Source organism: Asterias rubens, chromosome 9 (assembly GCF_902459465.1).
Source record: "Asterias rubens chromosome 9, eAstRub1.3, whole genome shotgun sequence".
NCBI classification, from domain to species: Eukaryota; Metazoa; Echinodermata; class Asteroidea; order Forcipulatida; family Asteriidae; genus Asterias; species Asterias rubens.
The window spans coordinates 11,636,428-11,658,390 of record NC_047070.1 but is presented as its reverse complement, the minus strand read 5'-3'; the positions used below and the strand labels follow the sequence as shown (position 1 = coordinate 11,658,390).

The following is a 21,963-nucleotide window of genomic DNA, read 5'->3' as shown; positions in this document are numbered from 1 at the left end:
AGTCTCCCGAACAATCCGGTAAATCTAGTCTACTGTAGTAGAATATAGCAAGACAGTTCTCTAAAGAACAAACTTCACCTAGCAAGTAGATACACACATTATGTGAGGACTATTTTAAAAGTGGCATGTCTGTTCATAGATCAATAGTGTTTTTAAAACTCATCCTTTTTAATTATTAGGTCTATTTGTTTTAATAATTGAAATAAATATTTAAAACATGTTTGTATTATTCTCACAGTATGCATTAGAGGATGAAAGAATTGCACCACTGCACCCAGGAGAAGAGATATTTTGTAAAGGCAAGATAGGCAAGGTAACAACCAATTAGCTTGTTTGTCTTTGAAAACTACAAAGTTTACCAATGAATTGTCTTGACTGTCGAATATATTAATGTTGAATTTAAATTTTGCTTATTTATAGTAAATAACATTTGTAAAATACAATATTCTAAAATAGAAACTTTGATTGGCTATAATTTTCCCGCTTTTTCCTTGATCCTTCCCTTAATCCCTTTCCCCTCTTTGTTTATAAATGGATATTGTATTTGTTTGTACTTGTTTTGTACCTCTTAAGAAGGTCCGGTTTGGATTGAAAGCTAAGGCCATCTACCCTACTTGTTACATTTCTGTTTTTATATATGTTTTGTTAAAATAGGGTGGCTTTGGACAAACTTTGCCTGTTTTTTCCCCTAATATTTTGTTTTATTATAAATACTGGGATTCTGGGGCAGACATGTTTAGACGTCATTCAACCAACTCTTAATAATAACAACAGTCCAGGCTTACTCAATGATTGCAGCAAAGATTCTTAATAACAATAATAATAATAATAATAATAATAATAATAATAATAATAATAATAATAATAATAATGTATTTATATAGCGCATTTTCCATATACATGTTCAAATGCGCTTGACAAAGATGTTGTTAACAGAACAGGTGAGTTTTGAGCAGTGTTTTGAACACATTGACAGATTGTTGATTACGGAGAGACATTGGTAGTTTATTCCACAGTTTGGGAGCGGCAGTATCTATCACCAAGTGTGGGTAGCATCTTGGGAGATGGGTGGAGCGAAGGGAGTAGCGGGATGGTTGCATGATGTTATAAGTTCAGATAGGTAGGGAGGAGCTAGACCGAGGATGCATTTGAAGGTGAGAAGGAGAACTTTGTATTCAATCCGGGACCTGATGGGTGGCCAGTTCAGTTGACGGAGGATAGGTTTCATGTGACAGAACTTGGATGAACCTGTCGCAAGCCTGGCGGCGGCATTTTGAATTCGCTGTAGTTTCTCAATGTGAGTTGCAGTGGCACCATAGAATAGACTGTTACAGTAATCCAATCGGCTGGTGATGAAGGCATGGATAAGAGTGAGTAGTGACTTCTGATCAAGATATTTGCGAATTCGGCGGATGTTGTGAATGTGGAAGAAGGCTGCCTTGCATGTCATCAGGACATGTCGATTCATGGGCATGTTCGAATCAAACATGCAACCCAAGTTCTTGACATGAGACACAGGGAGGATATCCGTATTGCCGATCCTAATGTGGGGGATGTTGATGATCTTCTGCAGTTGCTGACGTGTGCCAATGATGAGGAACTCAGTCTTATCATCGTTGATCAGGGCCCAATTTCATAGAGCTGCTTCATGGTCGATTTTGTGCTATACGGGTGCACCTAGCAAGTTTTCCATTTCATAGCCTTGCTTAAGCAAGGTTTTTGGCTTAAAACGGCGAGGCAAGCAAGCAAAAAGGGTCCTTAAAGCCCCATTGCTTAAGCACCCTGTTTAAGCGCCGGGCCCAGTTTCAAAGAGCTGCATCCCGTAACGGTCGATTTTGTGCTTAATGGGCGCACCTAGCAAATTTTTCATTTCATACCCTTGCTTAAGCAAGGTTTTTTGCTTACATAGGTAAGCAAACAAAAAGGGTCCTTAAAGCCTCTATTTTGCTTAAGCACCCTATTCACACAGCGCATAGTGCAACGCTCATTGCAAACGATGTTATTGTGCCGGCACAGTGGTGATTGTACGTGCGTTTGTATGGTAGGTGTAGCGAATAAACGAGTGTCTAAAATGCTTCAGAATCATGCTGTACAATGTATTATCTTCTTGTTTACTTTCAAGTTAGTGTGTAAACCTTTCGAGGGGCACTTCGAACCATTACAAATAATACATAATGTATCAGACACAGAAGGTGATGATTTTTTTTTATCGCCACTCGAGTTCACTCCGCAATTATTTCGCCTGCCATTTTGTCAGCACCTTCTTCTTTTTAAGCAAACGATCTAAAAAGTTGCGCGCGCAGTTTGTTTACGTGTTTAAGCTAGCAACCGCTGGTGAAATAGGTTTACGCTTAAGCAATTTTTGTTGCTACGTTAAGCCAACATATTTGCTTACCGTTAAGCAGCCCTAGGCCATGCACACAGTGCAAAATACACTGCCTTCTTCTGTTTTGCTTAAGCAAACGATCTAAAATCTCTGCGCACAGATTGTTTACGTGCTTTAGCTCGTGAACGTTTAGCATGGAATCCGAATGATTTTAAGCAATTATTTTTGCTACGTTAAGCGAAAAAATTTGCTTACCGTTAAGCAGCTCTATGAAATTGGGCCCAGCAATCTATTCTTTATCACCCAAGATCGAATATCACTAAGACAAGACTCCATCAAACTCCTAGGAAGATTTGACTTACAGATCATCTGTAGTTTGCTGCATGCCCGCCATTCTGCAGTGTTATCTATACTATTAAAGCCGTAACCCACGCCATCTTGGATTGAAATTAGAAGGTCCAGTGGCATGGCATCCTTGTGGAATTCAACACGGTTGTGTCGTTTCAGACGTCGGGTTGCAAGTCTACAAAACCCTGACCCGAACTCCCTCTGACGAGTTGTCTGATTGGCTGGAGTCACGAGCGATATCTCCTTACATGTGTGGTTGTCTGGTTTTGATATGGACCACCTGTTGGTCTAAGGTACAGTGCATATGTCATCCCCTACACACAGAACGTATACATTGTACACGCAAAAGTTGCAACATTTTCAAGAAGGAAGTGAATACATTACATTACATTGCTGTAGGCTGCACACAGAGCCACCTCTGTGGTTGTCTGGTTTTGATATGGGCCACATGTTGGTCTAAGGGGGGAAGCCGTAGGCTGCACACACAGCCACCTCTTTTAGGTTTGAAGTGGGTGGCAACCTCGGACTCCCATTAACATTCCAGAGTGACTCATTGATGTTTCGCAGAGGGGTAACCCTGTACCCTTGGTGGTACAGTGCATATGTCATCCCCTACACACAGAACGTATACACGCAAAAGTTGCAACATTTTCAAGAAGGAAGCGAATACATTACTGATTCTTTTCAATAGATTTTACCAGTTAAACCTTCAAAAGAGTACATGAAATTACCGTTTAAGAATAGTATGCTTTCAGAGTTACGAACTTTGTGAAACATCAACGGCTGTTTTAACGCTGTAAACGAACACTCCATTGGTCAAAGTTCTGAAGCAACAAAATTGTTAGAACGCAGTTTGGTCAGGACTCAGGATGTACATTCTGCCAAATCCGTGTTTTGTATTAAGCAATCGGCCGTCAGGTTTTGTTAAACATGGACTATAACGGATTATTGATATAGCCAATATTACTATTTTTGTACAAGAAATGTAAAATAAGGACTGATATTTTAGTAGTATTCCTAGTAGTATTATAAAACCTTTTCCTTTATGCAAAAAAAAACACAAATTCGCGCGGCGTACTCCGACCCAGAAAACTCAGTTTCGGCAAAAGCCGGTGACCCACGAACCATTCATACACAGTGTGTGACGTCACACCACGTACCGAAGCTCTGTACACAGTGTGTCAGGTCGATCGTGTGCGTGCATTTTACATGTACATTGAATGTGGAATAACATCGGACACTATAGGCTGCATTTTTTTGACACAAAAAACAGCGAAAATGTCCGATGGCAGCGGGTCTTGGGAAAACCACAGTATAGATGAGGAAAAGGCATTTCAGGGAGGCACTTCAGAGGAAAGTGAGGGCTCTAGCGATAAGGGGATCTCACCGGACGAGAGAGAAGCCGAAGACGTGTTATGAGTACATGTAGTTAACCAGCCCGGAGACGATGATCGTCAGGCCAAAGACAATGAGCCAATTAACCCTGATGATCGACGGCTAAAGACAGACTGGTAAGGCCACAAAACGTTTCATGAATTATACTGAATGATGCTTCGTTTGATCAGTTTATTTCTGCTCCCAAAAATAGTTGAAGGCTATCCTTGACTAAATTAAAACATGAACGAACATGATGGACAAGGTTTATTGTTTACCTCCATTCACGTTATAATACATGTACGTGAACAACACATGCACTGACTTAGGCTGTAGAAATGTGAGGGGAGGGGTAATTTTTGTCTTGCGTTTTATACTTTGTTGGCAAAATTCATACATTATCATTTTAAACTGATATTGTAGATTACCTATGTTGTTGTTTTTCTCCACCAAGTAACTGCGTGGTGGTTGACATATTATGTGCATCTACACAAATATCTCATGTACATGTATGTAACTGTTACTTTGGATTATGATTGCCTTCTGGCATGGGTATAGGTTTAAAGCAATTCAGGTACACACATGCAATATTAACACTTCACCATGCAAACCACAAATCTGTTGTTAATAATTTTGTATGAATTCTTTTGTTAATAATTTTGTATGAATTCTTTTGTTAATAATTTTGTATGAATTCTTTTGTTTTGTTTTACAGAAAACACTGCAATGTTGAATATCAGCAAATGGTGAGCTTAGGACTATCTTGGCCGTTCAACTGCTGCCACTGACATCATGTTTGGTGGCAGCAACACGAAGGACATTTCCAAACCCTAGTGTACAGTACAGTGGAAGGATTTTCTCATCCACCAACGGATTAGGCAGCTTTGCTTTGGTTTATTTGTCTTCAGTCGTAACAATTTTCCAAGTTATAATGATCCGGAGGGAGTGAGAAATAATTTTATAAGCCATAATAATTTACGTATAAATGTACATGTATATTATTTCATTTTGTTTCTTTCAGAGGGGTGGGTGGTTCAAATTGATTAATTTAATTTGAACCACCCACTCCTCTGAAAGACACAAAATGTAAATTACTCTGGCTTATAAAATTAGGTGTGTGGTTCAAATTGATTAATTTAGCACTTATGTGCAATAAACTTGTCCCCTGTTGTCAACAATACACTATGATTAACATGGTAACAACATTCAACTTAATTAGCAGAAATATAAAAACAAAACAAAAAAAGAGAAGCCTACATGTACACCTCCATAATAACGACAACACTAAAACTGTATGTATTTGCAAACGAGAATAGTTTATTTTTCAGTTTTAATTATCAAAATTGAAAAAAGGTTGCCTAGTGATAGCGAAATCATCTGAACATTCCGTCATCAAAAAAAGTTAACTATACAACCCTGTCAACGCCCCTCCCCCTAAAAAAGAAAACCTAAGCCATGTTATGTACCTAGTTAGCTGTGGTTCTCTTTGTAAATTGTAAATTAAGTTGTACATTAAAAGAATATAATAAAATCATTGTGTACAGACCATGTTATTCTGTTTTTAAACAAAGTTGATTGTACTACCCTGGTTACCCCCCCCCAAAAAAAATATATATAAAAAATAAAATAAAAACCCACATCAATGTGTACAAGCTAGGGCCCAATTTCATGGATCTGCTTACTGTAAACAAAGAATCGACACTTGCGGAAGCAGGAAATTCTGTGCTTACGTCAAGCGTGTTTCACAGGTTACCAGCAAATTTTGGCTTTTGCGGGTCATGGGTGCATACTTGGTTTATACCAGGCATTCTACGCTTACAAATGTAAGCGCAGAAATTTAGCCTTTGGACGTAAGCAGAGAACGGTGATCATAGCACACAATTTGGTGGTGAACAGATCCATGAAATTGGGCACAGGTCATTCTTTCTTCAAAGTTGATTCTACTACCATGGAACCCCCCCCCCCCCTACCAAAAGAAACACCAAAAAATCAATGTGTACAGGCTAGGGCCCAATTTCATGGATCTGCATACTGTAAACAAAGAATCGACACTTGCGGAAGCAGGAAATTCTGTGCTTACATCAAGCGCGTTTCACAGGTTACCAGCGAATTTTGGCTTTTGCGGGTCATAGGTGCATACTTGGTTTATACCAGGCATTCTACGCTTACAAAGTAAGTGCAGAAATTTAGCCTTTGGACGTAAGCAGAGAACGGTGATCATAAGCGCAGAATTTGGTGGTGAACAGATCCATGAAACTGGGCACAGGTCATTCTTTCTTCAAACAAAGTTGAACCCACTACCTTTGAACCCCCACCCCCCCCCCCCCCAAAAAAAAGCTGCTGCATCCTTTTCCGGCTGGTGAAGGTTGATGTCAATGACACGGGGGTTACACATCAGCTGCGGATGGAGTTGTTTTCATGTCTTGTCACCCTGCTGACAATGAACAAGTGCATTGTGCATGCATTCTTTGCGTATCTGTTTAATGAAAAATAAAAAACAAAACCAAATAATCGTTATGTGGGATTTCTTGAAAATTTACAAGGCAGAAATACAATCTCGGAAGGTTTGACGTAACACCACAGACTGACAATCTCTCTTTGAGTTGGCATAGTTTTGAAAAGAACCTTACAGAAGTTAACGCAAAACCAGAACAAAAGCAGTCCACATGCAACAAAACCAAGGGGGCAGGTTTTCTTTATGTCTGATAGAAAACATGACCTCCAACCACCCCCCTCCCCCAGATCTACACCTAGTACAAAACTGTTCAGGTACATATCGGGGTGGGGGGGGGGGGGTTCTTGCGATTCAACACCCCATCCCCTCCCCCCCCTCCACCGTGAACAGTTTTCAAAGGGGCAGCTGAAAAATTAAAAATGAAGAAATCATCTGATCCTCTGAAAATTTGCATGCATAGGCCTACTACTTACCTAAAGTGCTATTGAGAATCTTAGGTCTCCATTTCTAGTTCTGGCTAGCATGTCTCCGTCCTGCATTGTCTTCGTCCTGCATTCTCATTGTAGTGTAGAGCTGCGAGTTATTTCTGTACAAAAAAAATATAAAAACAAAAAATAAATAAATAAATTAAAAAACTAGTGCTGAAAAAGAACTGGTCTTATTTTACAAATCAAATATAGTAAACACTCCATGTAATTAACCGTGCCAAGCCAATAAACACAGCTATAGGAAAACTTCACACTAAACTTCTCTGGAATTGGTAATTCCTGAATTAGGAGAGAAAAAAATCTGAATGACCATGGATGGGCAATTATATGGATGGGAGTTTGAACATATTTTTGAGCTGTGCCTTAAAAAAAAAAGCGAACAATTCTTAGGCAGCTTTGGCAAAAACAAAGTCCAGCAATCCAGTATAGACCAATATAAATACATGTCGGCGAGGCCAATAAACTGTTCACTGTAACAATCAACTTTTTAAATGGATTAATATAGTGTTCACACATGGTTGAGCATGAACATGCCAGAAAGTGTAAACCAGGGCATAAACATGCCAAAAGCACTTGGGTGGCTACATGGATTCATCACTCAACAGAGTCAATACACTATGTAGCTATTTTATGGTAGTCGGGTCAGATTCAGAGCATGCACATCGTGTCATTTGACAACAAGATGATTGTTCCTTGCATGAAAAGGGTAGAGATTGTTTACTATTTTTCTTATTACAAATACATGTGCATGTATTGGGCCTGAATTAATAATGGAGATACATGTAGTTTCTCAGTAGTAGATTTTTAAAAATTATTAACAAGTACTTACCAGGCTTTTCTCCCTCTCTTTTCTGTAATGCCACTTCATTCTTTTGCTGTTCCACGGCCACTTGCGACCAGGGCCACGGCAGAGGGACCCCGTCGACGTCGTACTCGTAGCATGCACAAGCAGCACTGGCTGGGGCCTGGTGGTAGAAGAAGATCCCCCTGAATTCTCTCGATGTTTAGAGGTTTAAATTTCGGAATCGATCCAGGCTTCTTACACAAACTTTGAAACTTCTAGTGCATCCACAAACAACCAAATAGTCGGCAGTATTTACAACATGTATAGCTGATACACTAGAAACAAAAAGCTTTGTAGCACACACACCTGTAGTGTGGATGAAAACGCATACACAACACACGGAGTAACATGGCGTAATCTTTGTTTACTCTCGTTGCTTCATGGGTGTGACGTCACCATTTTTTGACCGCGTTCATGACGTCCGCTGGTTTACAAATCCGCTTGGATTTCAGTGTTGGTTTAATAGCCGGGAACCAGTACAGGGCGGGAAATTTCAAAATCGAAGAATCGAGGTCAAATTTTTTCGGTCAAATTGTAGCAAAATTATTTAGAGAAAAACATGACCACAACAATGAATTGATAGCTGAACACAACATAAACAAGTTCTGATAGTGATTTTAATGTAGGAGTACCGTTATAGTCCATGTTTAACGAAAGAGCCCTCATGTGCGGCTGAATCGGGTACTACATTTTTACGAATTTCTCCATACAAAATTAACCAAACTGGCCTAAAAACCCTTAAAATAACAAGGCAAATGTTTTCTGAAAGTGAAATAAGTGACAGGATGTAGGAGTAGTTATTTAAGACCAATAATATTACCATTTCTATGGGTTCAAGAGATAATAATGATAACATATTAAATTGGATGTTTTATCAGGGGACTTCGTCACGCGGGGCGCGCGCCCCGGCGGATTGTTGACCAGAAAGTTTACATGAGAATTATTTGATATGAGAACAAATTATAAGTTAATGAGGCCGACTCTCTGTTACCCCTCAAAAGCGGTGGTAAAAACAGTATCTGTTGCACAGCATGTTCCGAAAACTCGCTTTATGCGGTTCTCCGACAACTTTGTTTGCGTCGGTTGGACGAACGCTCGATAATCACTTTGAATTGGGCCTTAAAATCGTGTAATCGTTATTGGAAACAAAGCAAAAAAATCAGTCAACATATTATAGCATCCAATCATTAAATGTATTTATTTTCAATACAATTTTGCAGAAATTGACTTTGTCGTTAAAGTGTTCCGGGCCGTCCATACCAACTGGCGCGTTAAAAAAAAAATTGTATCCGCTGTTTACCAGAACTTCTTCATTTTCAGTCAGATAAACTATTAGGAGTTTTAAAGAAGGGTACCACTTTCATATAAGCCTTTTTAGTCGGATATCTTGTCTTCTATTAGCAGCGGTGATTATTGTTAGGAGGGGGGACACCAGACCTAGACCACTCAAATCAGTGGCTGTCGGTGACTATGGATTTGTGCGGAGGGAATCAAATGCTGATTCCAAATTCATCGTTTTATACAATTTGTCTGATTGGCTCATCTCCATACAAAATTAACCAAACTGGACGTACAAACCGTCAAAATAACAAGGCAAATGTTTCACACAGTTCGTAACTATGAAAGCAGTTTCGGCAGGACTCGGGATGTACATGTTGCCAAGTGTAATTGAATTAAACCCAATGTGCTCAACACAATAAAATAAGTGTGTCATTATACCAATGTGCGTGCTATATTTTTAGTTGACTACGCGTTATTACCCTTATAGTCATCTTAGCTGGAAAACACTCAGTGCAGTGAATAAAATTGATACAATGACAAAAGCCGACTGAATTAAAATTATGCGTAAAAGAGGCGAAAAATAATCCACATTCATACGAAAAATGCGTTGGCCCGCTCGATCACATTAAAATATCACGAAAAACCCAAGTAAGCCCTTCCCCAATATTAAAGCTCAATTCCAGAAACATACACCAATTCCTTTAGTTGGAGAACGCAAGAGAGAAGGTGAGGAGGAGGGCGACGTTTCACGATATGTTGTGCATGCTCAACATTTATCAAAATACAACATTAATGACAATTTTCCATACCGATTATAAATACAATTTCTAATCCAATCCTACGAAATGAGTAGTACCTGTAAGAACACCTCCCTTACCCCACATTACCTTTCACAACATTTGTAATACTAGAATCCTCCTCATCTAGCGGGGTGGCATCCCGCTAGTACTATTTAATGTCCTTTTCACTAGTCTCACTTCAAGCCCCCAAGTATTTAGGTTTTTGTTATTGCTTAATGGTAACTTGTGCCGATGCTTGTGTGGTTGCAATTGTAGTGTAAGTACTGGTAGCTTGTTCCGATGCTTGTATGGTTGCTATTGTAGTGCTAGTCATGAACTTTGTTTTGCTGATTCATCTTCAAGCTGACTTTCGCCACTGATGTTTTGACACTCTGAAGCAGCTATTATGCCTGACTACATTGTTTGACAGAAGTGTGATGTCTTCAGCAAACAAAGCAGGCATGTGAATCTTCTGGTTTAACCGAAATTCTGTGTTTTTCCCCCCAAAAGAAGTAACCAATAAACAAGGCTAGTTTACAAGGCAAAGAATATAAAATATTCACCAAAAATGGCAGATAATAACACTGGCAGATAAGTAGCGGAGATTACTAAGTACATGTAGTTGCTCTTTTGCATGGTCTTGTTCTTCCTTAGAATTTGCCTTCCATATCAACTACCACTTAGTTCTTAGATGATTCCACTGTTGTGTCTCACCTCAATACACAATCGACTTTCAAAGTGTACCCCTCCAGGCTAGTCACTTAGCAGGAAAAATGCATATTTAAAATAAAAAGTAAACCATACTTTTTATAGCGTCTCACAAAAAAATGTTTCTAAGCACTTTGCACTAAAATTGAGTAATTAGTCAATTAAAGAGAGGTATTATTTTAGCATAGATTTGTAATATGTTTATTTATCGCAGTTTTTATGACGTTTGGCAAGTTATTACACAATGTCGTTAAAGAATATGAGAATACAGTACAGCGAAGTTGGCATGGATGAAGGAGTTTTTGGAGGCGCTATGGGGTGCAGCAAGGGATTTGTATGTCAGTAGAACTGGAGCAAAGGCTACAGCAAGGTTGGCATGGATGAAGGAGTTCTTGAAGGTATTGGGGTGCAGATGGTCGAGGGATTTGTTTGTCAGTAGAACTGGAGCGAAGGCTACAGCGAGGTTGGCATGGATGAAGGAGTTCTTGAAGATATTGGGGTGCAGATGGTCGAGGGATTTGTTTGTCAGTAGAACTGGAGCGAAGGCTACAGCAAGGTTGGCATGGATGAAGGAGTTCTTGAAGGTATTGGGGTGCAGATGGTCGAGGGATTTGTTTGTCAGTAGAACTGGAGCGAAGGCTACAGCAAGGTTGGTATGGATGAAGGAGTTCTTGAAGGTATTGGGGTGCAGATGGTCGAGGGATTTGTTTGTCAGTAGAGCTTGAGCAGGGCTACAGCAAGGTTGGCATGGATGAAGGAGTTCTTTAAGGTATTGGGGTGCAGATGGTCGAGGGATTTGTTTGTCAGTAGAACTGGAGCGAAGGCTACAGCAAGGTTGGCATGGATGAAGGAGCTCTTTAAGGTATTGGGGTGCAGATGGTCGAGGGATTTGTTTGTCAGAAGAACTGGTGCGAAGGCTACAGCGAGGTTGGTATGGATGAAGGAGTTCTTGAAGGTATTGGGGTGCAGATGGTCGAGGGATTTGTTTGTCAGTAGAACTGGAGCGAAGGCTACAGCGAGGTTGGCATGGATGAAGGAGTTCTTGAAGATATTGGGGTGCAGATGGTCGAGGGATTTGTTTGTCAGTAGAACTGGAGCGAAGGCTACAGCGAGGTTGGTATGGATGAAGGAGTTCTTGAAGGTATTGGGGTGCAGATGGTCGAGGGATTTGTTTCCAGGGATTTGTTTGGCAGAACTGGAGTGAAGGCTACAGCAAGGTTGGTATTGATGAAGGAGTTATATGAGGCACTGGGGTGCAAATTGGTCGAGGGATTTGTATGTCAGTAGAGCTTGAGCAGGGCTACAGCGAGGTTGGTATGGATGAAGGAGTTCTTGAAGGTATTGGGGTGCAGATGGTTGAGGGATTTGTTTGTCAGTAGAACTGGAGCGAAGGCTACAGCGAGGTTGGCATGGATGAAGGAGTTCTTGAAGGTATTGGGGTGCAGATGGTCGAGGGATTTGTTTGTCAGTAGAACTGGAGCGAAGGCTACAGCGAGGTTGGTATGGATGAAGGAGTTCTTGAAGGTATTGGGGTGCAGATGGTCGAGGGATTTGTTTGTCAGTAGAACTGGAGCGAAGGCTACAGCAAGGTTGGTATGGATGAAGGAGTTCTTGAAGGTATTGGGGTGCAGATGGTCGAGGGATTTGTTTGTCAGTAGAGCTTGAGCAGGGCTACAGCAAGGTTGGCATGGATGAAGGAGTTCTTTAAGGTATTGGGGTGCAGATGGTCGAGGGATTTGTTTGTCAGTAGAACTGGAGCGAAGGCTACAGCAAGGTTGGCATGGATGAAGGAGCTCTTTAAGGTATTGGGGTGCAGATGGTCGAGGGATTTGTTTGTCAGAAGAACTGGTGCGAAGGCTACAGCGAGGTTGGTATGGATGAAGGAGTTCTTGAAGGTATTGGGGTGCAGATGGTCGAGGGATTTGTTTGTCAGTAGAACTGGAGCGAAGGCTACAGCGAGGTTGGCATGGATGAAGGAGTTCTTGAAGATATTGGGGTGCAGATGGTCGAGGGATTTGTTTGTCAGTAGAACTGGAGCGAAGGCTACAGCGAGGTTGGTATGGATGAAGGAGTTCTTGAAGGTATTGGGGTGCAGATGGTCGAGGGATTTGTTTCCAGGGATTTGTTTGGCAGAACTGGAGTGAAGGCTACAGCAAGGTTGGTATTGATGAAGGAGTTATATGAGGCACTGGGGTGCAAATTGGTCGAGGGATTTGTATGTCAGTAGAGCTTGAGCAGGGCTACAGCGAGGTTGGTATGGATGAAGGAGTTCTTGAAGGTATTGGGGTGCAGATGGTTGAGGGATTTGTTTGTCAGTAGAACTGGAGCGAAGGCTACAGCGAGGTTGGCATGGATGAAGGAGTTCTTGAAGGTATTGGGGTGCAGATGGTCGAGGGATTTGTTTGTCAGTAGAACTGGAGCGAAGGCTACAGCGAGGTTGGTATGGATGAAGGAGTTCTTGAAGGTATTGGGGTGCAGATGGTCGAGGGATTTGTTTCCAGGGATTTGTTTGGCAGAACTGGAGTGAAGGCTACAGCAAGGTTGGTATTGATGAAGGAGTTATATGAGGCACTGGGGTGCAAATTGGTCGAGGGATTTGTATGTCAGTAGAGCTTGAGCAGGGCTACAGCGAGGTTGGTATGGATGAAGGAGTTCTTGAAGGTATTGGGGTGCAGATGGTTGAGGGATTTGTTTGTCAGTAGAACTGGAGCGAAGGCTACAGCGAGGTTGGCATGGATGAAGGAGTTATATGAGGCACTGGGGTGCAAATTGGTCGAATGATTTGTATGTCAGTAGAGCTTGAGCAGGGCTACAGCGAGGTTGGTATGGATGAAGGAGTTTATGTAGGCACTATGGGGTGCAGCAAGGGTTTTGTATTTCAGAAAGAGGAGTTTGAATTCTATGCCTTCAGACACAGGTAAGAAATAAAGTGTACAGAGATTGGCATGATATGTTGGCGGGGTGATGAGCCGGTGACAAGCAGCAGAGTTTTTCATACGTTTGAGTTTTGATGGTTGGGAGATAAGTGGCAATTGTGACAGTTGCCACTACTTTGACCTTTTGTCGACAGTCAATTGCAAGCATGATATTCTTCTAGTTTGAATCAAAATTTACTATTTTGCTTTCAGAAAATCTACAGTTATGTTTGGATTTCCGACTTATTCTTTCGAAAAATCAGATGTTTGGATTTTCTGTCTTTTTTTATAGACAGAAAAACCTAAATTCCTCTCCTTGTTAAAACGCAGGCAATTGTTAATTTTCAGGTTTGATTTAGATGTCAAAAATCAACTCTTTTGTGGAAAATGGTTTTGTAAAATAAACACAGTCGAGTAAGGGGCAAATTCAAAATTAAACAAGCAGGAATTCGGGGTAAATGTTCATTTCCCAGCAGCCCGTCACGCCCAACATTTCCCATTTGACAAGTTTTTTTTTTTTTTTTGGGTCTAGCTCTCACAGGGGCAGGCGTCTCCGAGGTAACGAGTTGTTATCCCGGGACAATTTCATGACAGCTTTTCAGACCCTCGTGGCCTCAATTTCCGGCTGACGTGAGGTTCAGAATTTTGCCCCACTGGGCCCGTACATCCAGCCTGACCATTCCGGTAACGACTGGGTGCACTCAGGTCAGGGAGGCCTCCAGTGCACCGTGAGCCGGGCACTGGCCTCCTCTCACAGCCACCGTCCCGCACCTACCGCACACAATCTTACGTGGGGTTGTGCGGGACAGGATGGACGGTCACGCACTTGGGTACAAGGGCACCATCCCCGCTGGGGATCAGCCTGCACCCTTTGGGGTTCCTCGTGTTTGATCGGGGGTCGGACCACCATGGTTTGGGCACAGCTCTGCCATTAGGTAGCACGCCTTCGCTGGGTGCCTCCCACCCTCTCGAGTCCTGCGACTTGTCCCTGAAAGATGACGAGTTGGCCACTGGCATTCAGCGGCCGTCAATTGCCGAAACTGAATTGCGCCTTGTTCAGTGGGACATGACTCGGGTGCCGGGCCTTCCCGCCGGGAAGTCTGAGGATCCTCCTGCTGAACGACAATCATTCAAGCGAAGGACAGGCCCGACTCCACGGAACAGAAATAATTTTCCAGCTATGCCACTCAATCATGTCTGCAGTGACAGTATCGAGGACATTTTGTTGGTGACCATTTGGAATACTTACTCCAAGTGGGTGGAGACTTATTATCGATTCCCCATGGTGGACTTCGATAGATATTTTCCAAACCCAGTTCTGCCGGACTCGGCTTCAGATAAATTTGCCGCCAATAGGGGGACAGCTTTATTTAATTTAATCAACTATCACTAACTACTAGAGGATGTGAACAAGTAACTGTTATTCCCCCCCTACGAACGAATACTTACCGGTAGAGTCGAATTACTAATTTGTATATTCCCTATGCCGCCAGGCAATATTGCTAAGACTTTACACACAATAGTGCCCTCCACCGTCCTACCCACTATGCCCCATGACATGCTTGCCACGAAGTCGTCCTCTTTTCAATGAGCCCTACTAAATGTAAGCACCCAAGAACCGAGTATGTGGGGAAGGAGCGAGGGATAGTCCACCGGGAAGTATTCGTTCGTAGACCTCATCCACACTACTGTGGGGGGGGGGGGCGAGTCTACTTCACTCTACTTACCGGTAGAGTCGAATTACTAATTTGCATAATTTGGTCTGACTAGTGACGAAAGCGGCACATCATCATCACTGTCATCAGACCCTGACATGACTCTTTGACGTTTAGCTAAAGAAAATCAATACAAATTTTTATATTTAAGAGACAAATATACAATACAACCATACATGTAGGTATAATATTCTAGTCAAAACATGAAATATTTTTCTTCCCACAAACAGCATTGGTTTGGTCTGCCTAATTGGTATTTTTATTGTTTTTTGAACGGTATAAAGTTCAAAATGAAATTAAACTGGGGAACTGTGATGGTTTGTTGTTTAATTTAATACTGTCTGTCCCGTAAATCATGCTGCCCTTAAAAATGTTAACTGTTCCTTTACTTTGTATTTTTTGGGGGCACACACGTGGCAATTAATGGCTTCTTGTATAAGTTCATCTTGAAACCTGGGAAGCCCCATACCAAAGAACTGTTCCCCCTGTGGCCCTGCTTTGTTTGCTTCTTCAATATAAATTAAAGGGATTTAATTATTTTACTTACCGAGGTGTCCAATGTTAATTTTCGGTGGAGTTTTAGAAGAACTCTTTTTATTTTCATGATGAATCTCTTTTGAAACGGAAATAAAAGGTTGAACTTGCGACGGAACAAATTGTGGAGTGTCTGATAAAAGTGCACCTAGTCAACTGGCATGGTTCACTGAATATTGCAGCATCTTTAAGATCACTGAAAGACTGTAAGCTTTGGTTAACAAACTGTATCAGATAGAATAACTTTTAAAAGGACTGTTTGTGCACCAAAACATTTGATGTTTAGTGACTTTATGATCTGATTTGACCAGTGAATGCTAAACTCACTTTGACTGTTGGATGCTGATAAACAACATAGCATTCGTTTACAAACTACCCTGAATGAGCCAGAATATAAAATGAATGGATTTCGGATGAAATTACCCGGGAAAACCTATAATAATTTCATTTCATTTCAGATACGTTTATTTCATGTCAACATCAATGATAACATTGTTCAGAAAACATATAATAACTTGTACTAAGGAAAACTTAATCCAGTTAATGAACAATAAATCAAAAATAGTTTGATAGTTCCCTAAAGACAAGGACAATTTACACAAAAACGTACACAAATAAACACCAGGGACATGGATATTATGCATGAGTGAGACTGGACAATACATAGATAAATAGATACTTATAGACAACAACTAAACATCAAAGGAGTTGGAGAAACAATGCTTGTATCTGTAAAAAAATAGGCACTTATGATAACTTTGCACCTTTAATTCTGTTCTAGCTTTTTGAGATCAAGAAACATAGACATTGGTTATCCAAGCCTGCAAAGGTGACTGATGGGTGAATAATGTTCTTGAATGTTAAAGATACAACCAGACCACCTGCCCCACTTGAGCTTGTAAAGCGTGCATGTTCCTCATCATGAGCCTTTTTAATTAATAGGGAAGAATTTAAAATAAAACAAGCGGTAACTCGGGGGCATTTTAAGAATCACCCGAGGTATAACAGGGTAAATACAGTCTTGCATAGGAACAATAGAGTCATGAATATCGTTCTGCACATGCTGAGTCAACTTGGTCATGGATGGGTGACCGCAGATACAAAGAGCAATTTAACAAAAGGCCAGATCTGTGTGTGGGATTACGTCAGCAAGATATTATCGGATTAGTGACAACTGCCTGGCTGCTCCAATAAATGTTCTGCTGATAAATTAACAAATTAAGATTATGAATGGTAAGCCCAAATATTCCTATTTTAGATGTCTCGAATCTGTCTACCAAAGTATTCTATAGGTCAAAAATGGCCACTAAACAGCAATTTCACCTAATAAAACGATATACATGTACCTAACAATATTTTATTGTAGTTCGTCGTGTTCAAGACCATTGTTGATATGACTAAAATACGAATACATAAATTTAATACTAAAGAAGTCAATACGTGTAATATTTGCATTTGTAATATTGGTAATATTCCTCCCTCTCTTTGGTTTACTTTTTCATTGTATATTGACATGCGCATTTGAACAGCGCTGTCTGGAATCAGACACTTTGTTTGGTTTTTTTCTTGGTGACAGATGTTCACATTCCTTGTATTTAAATCCCATTACTGAGCTTGAAACTGTTGATGTTATTAACAAATTCAAGGTTGGGACGCTCTTTTGTTACCAAGCAAGCAAGGAATGCCCTTGCTAAACCTTTAGCAATGGTCTTCAATAAGTCTATTTCTTCTGGTATTTTTCCAGATTGTTTAAAAAAAGGGAAAGTAGTACCTATCCACAAAGGTAACAGTAACAATGAAACGTGTAATTACAGACCCATCAGCATTTTATCGATATTTTCCAAAATCTTTGAAAAGCTTATCTTCAGCCGAATGATGTGTTTTATAAACAAGAATGGTCTTTTATATCAATCACAATATGGCTTTCGGGCTAAATGTTCCACCGAGATGGCTGTTCTAGATGTTCCACCGAGATGGCTATTTTAGATGTTCCACCGAGATTACTGTTCTAGATGTTCCACCAAGATGGCTATTCTAGATGTTCCACCGAGATGGCATTCTAGATGTTCCACCGAGATGGCTATTCTAGATGTTCCACAGAGATGGCTATTCTAGATGTTCCACCGAGATGGCTATTCTAGATGTTCCACAGAGATGGCTATTCTAAATGTTCCACAGAGATGGCTATTCTAGATGTTTCACCGAGATGGCTATTCTAGATGTTCCACCGAGATGGCTGTTCTAGATGTTCCACAGAGATGGCTATTCTAGATGTTCCACCGAGATGGCTATTCTAGATGTTCCACAGAGATGGCTATTCTAGATGTTCCACCGAGATGGCTATTCTAGATGTTTCACCGAGATGGCTATTCTAGATGTTCCACCGAGATGGCTATTCTAGATGTTCCACCGAGATGGCTATTCTAGATGTTCCACAGAGATGGCTATTCTAAATGTTCCACAGAGATGGCTATTCTAGATGTTTCACCGAGATGGCTATTCTAGATGTTTCACCGAGATGGCTATTCTAGATGTTCCACCGAGATGGCTATTCTAGATGTTCCACCGAGATGGCTATTCTAGATGTTCCACAGAGATGGCTATTCTAGATGTTCCACCGAGATGGCTATTCTAGATGTTCCACAGAGATGGCTATTCTAGATGTTCCACCGAGATGGCTATTCTAGATGTTTCACCGAGATGGCTATTCTAGATGTTCCACCGAGATGGCTGTTCTAGATGTTCCACAGAGATGGCTATTCTAGATGTTCCACAGAGATGGCTATTCTAGATGTTCCACCGAGATGGCTATTCTAGATGTTCCACCGAGATGGCTATTCTAGATGTTCCACAGAGATGGCTATTCTAGATGTTTCACCGAGATGGCTATTCTAGATGTTCCACCGAGATGGCTGTTCTAGATGTTCCACAGAGATGGCTATTCTAGATGTTCCACAGAGATGGCTATTCTAGATGTTCCACCGAGATGGCTATTCTAGATGTTCCACAGAGATGGCTATTCTAGATGTTCCACAGAGATGGCTGTTCTAGATGTTCCACAGAGATGGCTATTCTAGATGTTCCACCGAGATGGCTATTCTAGATGTTCCACAGAGATGGCTATTCTAGATGTTCCACCGAGATGGCTATTCTAGATGTTCCACAGAGATGGCTATTCTAGATGTTCCACCGAGATGGCTATTCTAGATGTTCCACCGAGATGGCTATTCTAGATGTTCCACCGAGATGGCTATTCTAGATGTTCCACAGAGATGGCTATTCTAGATGTTCCACCGAGATGGCTATTCTAGATGTTCCACAGAGATGGCTATTCTAGATGTTCCACCGAGATGGCTATTCTAGATGTTCCACCGAGATGGCTATTCTAGATGTTCCACCGAGATGGCTATTCTAGATGTTCCACAGAGATGGCTATTCTAGATGTTCCACCGAGATGGCTATTCTAGATGTTCCACCGAGATGGCTATTCTAGATGTTCCACCGAGATGGCTATTCTAGATGTTCCACCGAGATGGCTATTCTAGATGTTCCACAGAGATGGCTATTCTAGATGTTCCACCGAGATGGCTATTCTAGATGTTCCACCGAGATGGCTATTCTAGATGTTCCACCGAGATGGCTATTCTAGATGTTCCACAGAGATGGCTATTCTAGATGTTCCACCGAGATGGCTATTCTAGATGTTCCACCGAGATGGCTATTCTAGATGTTCCACCGAGATGGCTATTCTAGATGTTCCACCGAGATGGCTATTCTAGATGTTCCACCGAGATGGCTATTCTAGATGTTCCACAGAGATGGCTATTCTAGATGTTCCACCGAGATGGCTATTCTAGATGTTCCACAGAGATGGCTATTCTAGATGTTCCACCGAGATGGCTATTCTAGATGTTCCACAGAGATGGCTGTTCTAGATGTTCCACAGAGATGGCTATTCTAGATGTTCCACCGAGATGGCTATTCTAGATGTTCCACAGAGATGGCTATTCTAGATGTTCCACCGAGATGGCTATTCTAGATGTTCCACAGAGATGGCTATTCTAGATGTTCCACCGAGATGGCTATTCTAGATGTTCCACAGAGATGGCTATTCTAGATGTTCCACCGAGATGGCTATTCTAGATGTTCTCAGTGGATCATTGATGCCGTTGAAAAAAAGTGAATGTTTTCCTGGACCTGTCCAAGGCTTTTAACACAGTCAACCATGATATACTGCTTTCCAAATTAGAGCACTACGGTGTGCGTGGATTGGCCTTGGACTGGTTCAGGAGTTTCTTAGGCGCCTTATCAAAACCTCCCGAGCGTTCCTCCGCCAACAAGCCGCGGACTGGACAGCAAATACCGCCGTTGCTAAGGACCTCAGACAGTCCGCCGAAGAACGGCCATGTGCGTTGAAGGGTGGGGAAGTTAATAAGCTATCAAAGCCGGGCGCTATTGTTGGTATAACAATATGTTACATTTAATAGACGTTAAATTTGCATCGGGGATAAAGAATATTAATTTTGGTTTTTACCCATACACCGATGTGTGTAGCACTGTATACTCAGTACTTTCCCGAGTCCTGTGAAAAAAAATCACAATAAGTTTCATTAATAAACAAGTTGTATTTTAAGGTCATGAATATTGAGGCTCGGACGCGGACTGGTTGTGGTCTCCAAGAATAACACATTTTTAACTCGTGAATACCTACGTCCTGGAAGCGGACGGGCCGCACCGACAAGACAAATTGCACCATGTGCCAGCCGACCCTCCTGATCACACTTGATAATCGCTCACTACATGTTTAAACAAACATTGTAGTCAACCAAATCGGTGACTTTGGAGCTGAACATATATTCCGTGGCATTCAACAGGCATTCAAGAGGCACAGAACTGGCTTGTATTTTTAAAAATCACAATGTTGAGTCCTAGCTTAACAATTCAAAACCTTCACCACTTTAACCAGCTTTGTTCGGTCCATGTGAATTATATGGTTCAAAAATTAGTGAGTGGTGTGAGCTTGGAGAAACGGGTCCACAGTTATGCTACTAATTGCATCATACATGTCCCGTCTTCCCATATGATAGATATATCCTCGCCATATGTTCCGAGATCTTCCCGTTAATAAACACATTACCCGGACCCATCTTTACCCGGACCCGTATTTAAAAAACAAATTCCCCAATTTATTTATTCACATCCCGACCCCGTAGGCCTGTATAACTTGTTCCAATCCCATCGTTTTCACATGAATTAAACCATTCCCGCCTGGTCACAGTCAGTAGCCGTGTCCCGTAAATAAACACATTCCCGTTCCATCTTCCCGTATGATAACTATAAACATGTATGTAGGTAGTTTTATGCTAATCTTGATCGCTGCAAAATGATAACTGTTAAATATTGTCTCCTGTCACTGCTATACTCCGACGCCCACTTTTGCAGCTTGGTGGGATAACATCGTAAACACTAAAACTATAAACCAGAGCTTGCACGTAGCGTGCGATTTAATGGCTGAAACTTCGGTCAGTCGACGTCGGGAATAAAGAAAACCATTTCTAGAATTCACATGTTTTGGTCATGTAGGCCTAAGACCCAGTCTTAAAAATCACACATTAGAGGAAATGGCTTTAAAGCCGTGTTCGCACTGGATTAATATTTTGGGTAACTTAACCATGACGCTGGGTAACATTCCGACGGGTTAACTTACCCACCGTTCGCGCTTGGATTTATTTGACTCGGGTAAACTTACTGAGACCATGGGTAAACTAACCGAGCCAGGCCCCCTGCGTAACATTGAATAGTTCGATAATCACGAAAATCTTATTCTTCCATGACAAAACATGCCAGCTTCTTCGGGTCACTTAACCGAGTCGTCGCGTCCGCATTGGACTTTCTGGCTCGGTTAAACTGACCTGGTCAATCTTCCTGGGCACCTTTGGCTCGGTTAAACTACCCATTCGGCTCGGGTAAGTTACCTGGGAGGAAAACTTCTTGGGCTGTTCGCATTGGACTTAAAATGGGTAAGTTACCCATTGGCTCGGTTAGTTTACCCAAATTAAGTCCAATGCAAACAGGGCTTTAGTTACAAATCCACCCTCACTTTGCTTTTTAATCTGTAAAGGTAAAGCCATGGTTAACCTTCTGCGTTCCTCCACGGTTCCGCCGGTCAGCTAATAAGCTGGACCTCACAATGGTC

General features: G+C 41.4%; 1 protein-coding gene and 1 long non-coding RNA gene across 2 annotated transcripts in view; one reads left to right on the top strand and one right to left on the bottom strand.

The window, feature by feature from the left end:
- LOC117294628 (protein FAM178B-like) overlaps nt 1-21,963 on the top strand; it is a 199,369-nt gene that overhangs the window by 79,160 nt on the left and 98,246 nt on the right. The window contains exon 6 of the mRNA XM_033777124.1: nt 239-313. Within this exon, the coding sequence (XP_033633015.1) occupies nt 239-313 (75 nt within the window). The remainder of the gene's footprint in view (nt 1-238; nt 314-21,963) is intronic.
- On the bottom strand, nt 6,484-8,083 carry LOC117294629. The gene is made up of 3 exons (XR_004519566.1): nt 7,821-8,083; nt 6,977-7,089; nt 6,484-6,524 (listed from the first exon to the last, which is right to left on the bottom strand). It is a non-coding gene; the product is annotated as an uncharacterized LOC117294629 (long non-coding RNA).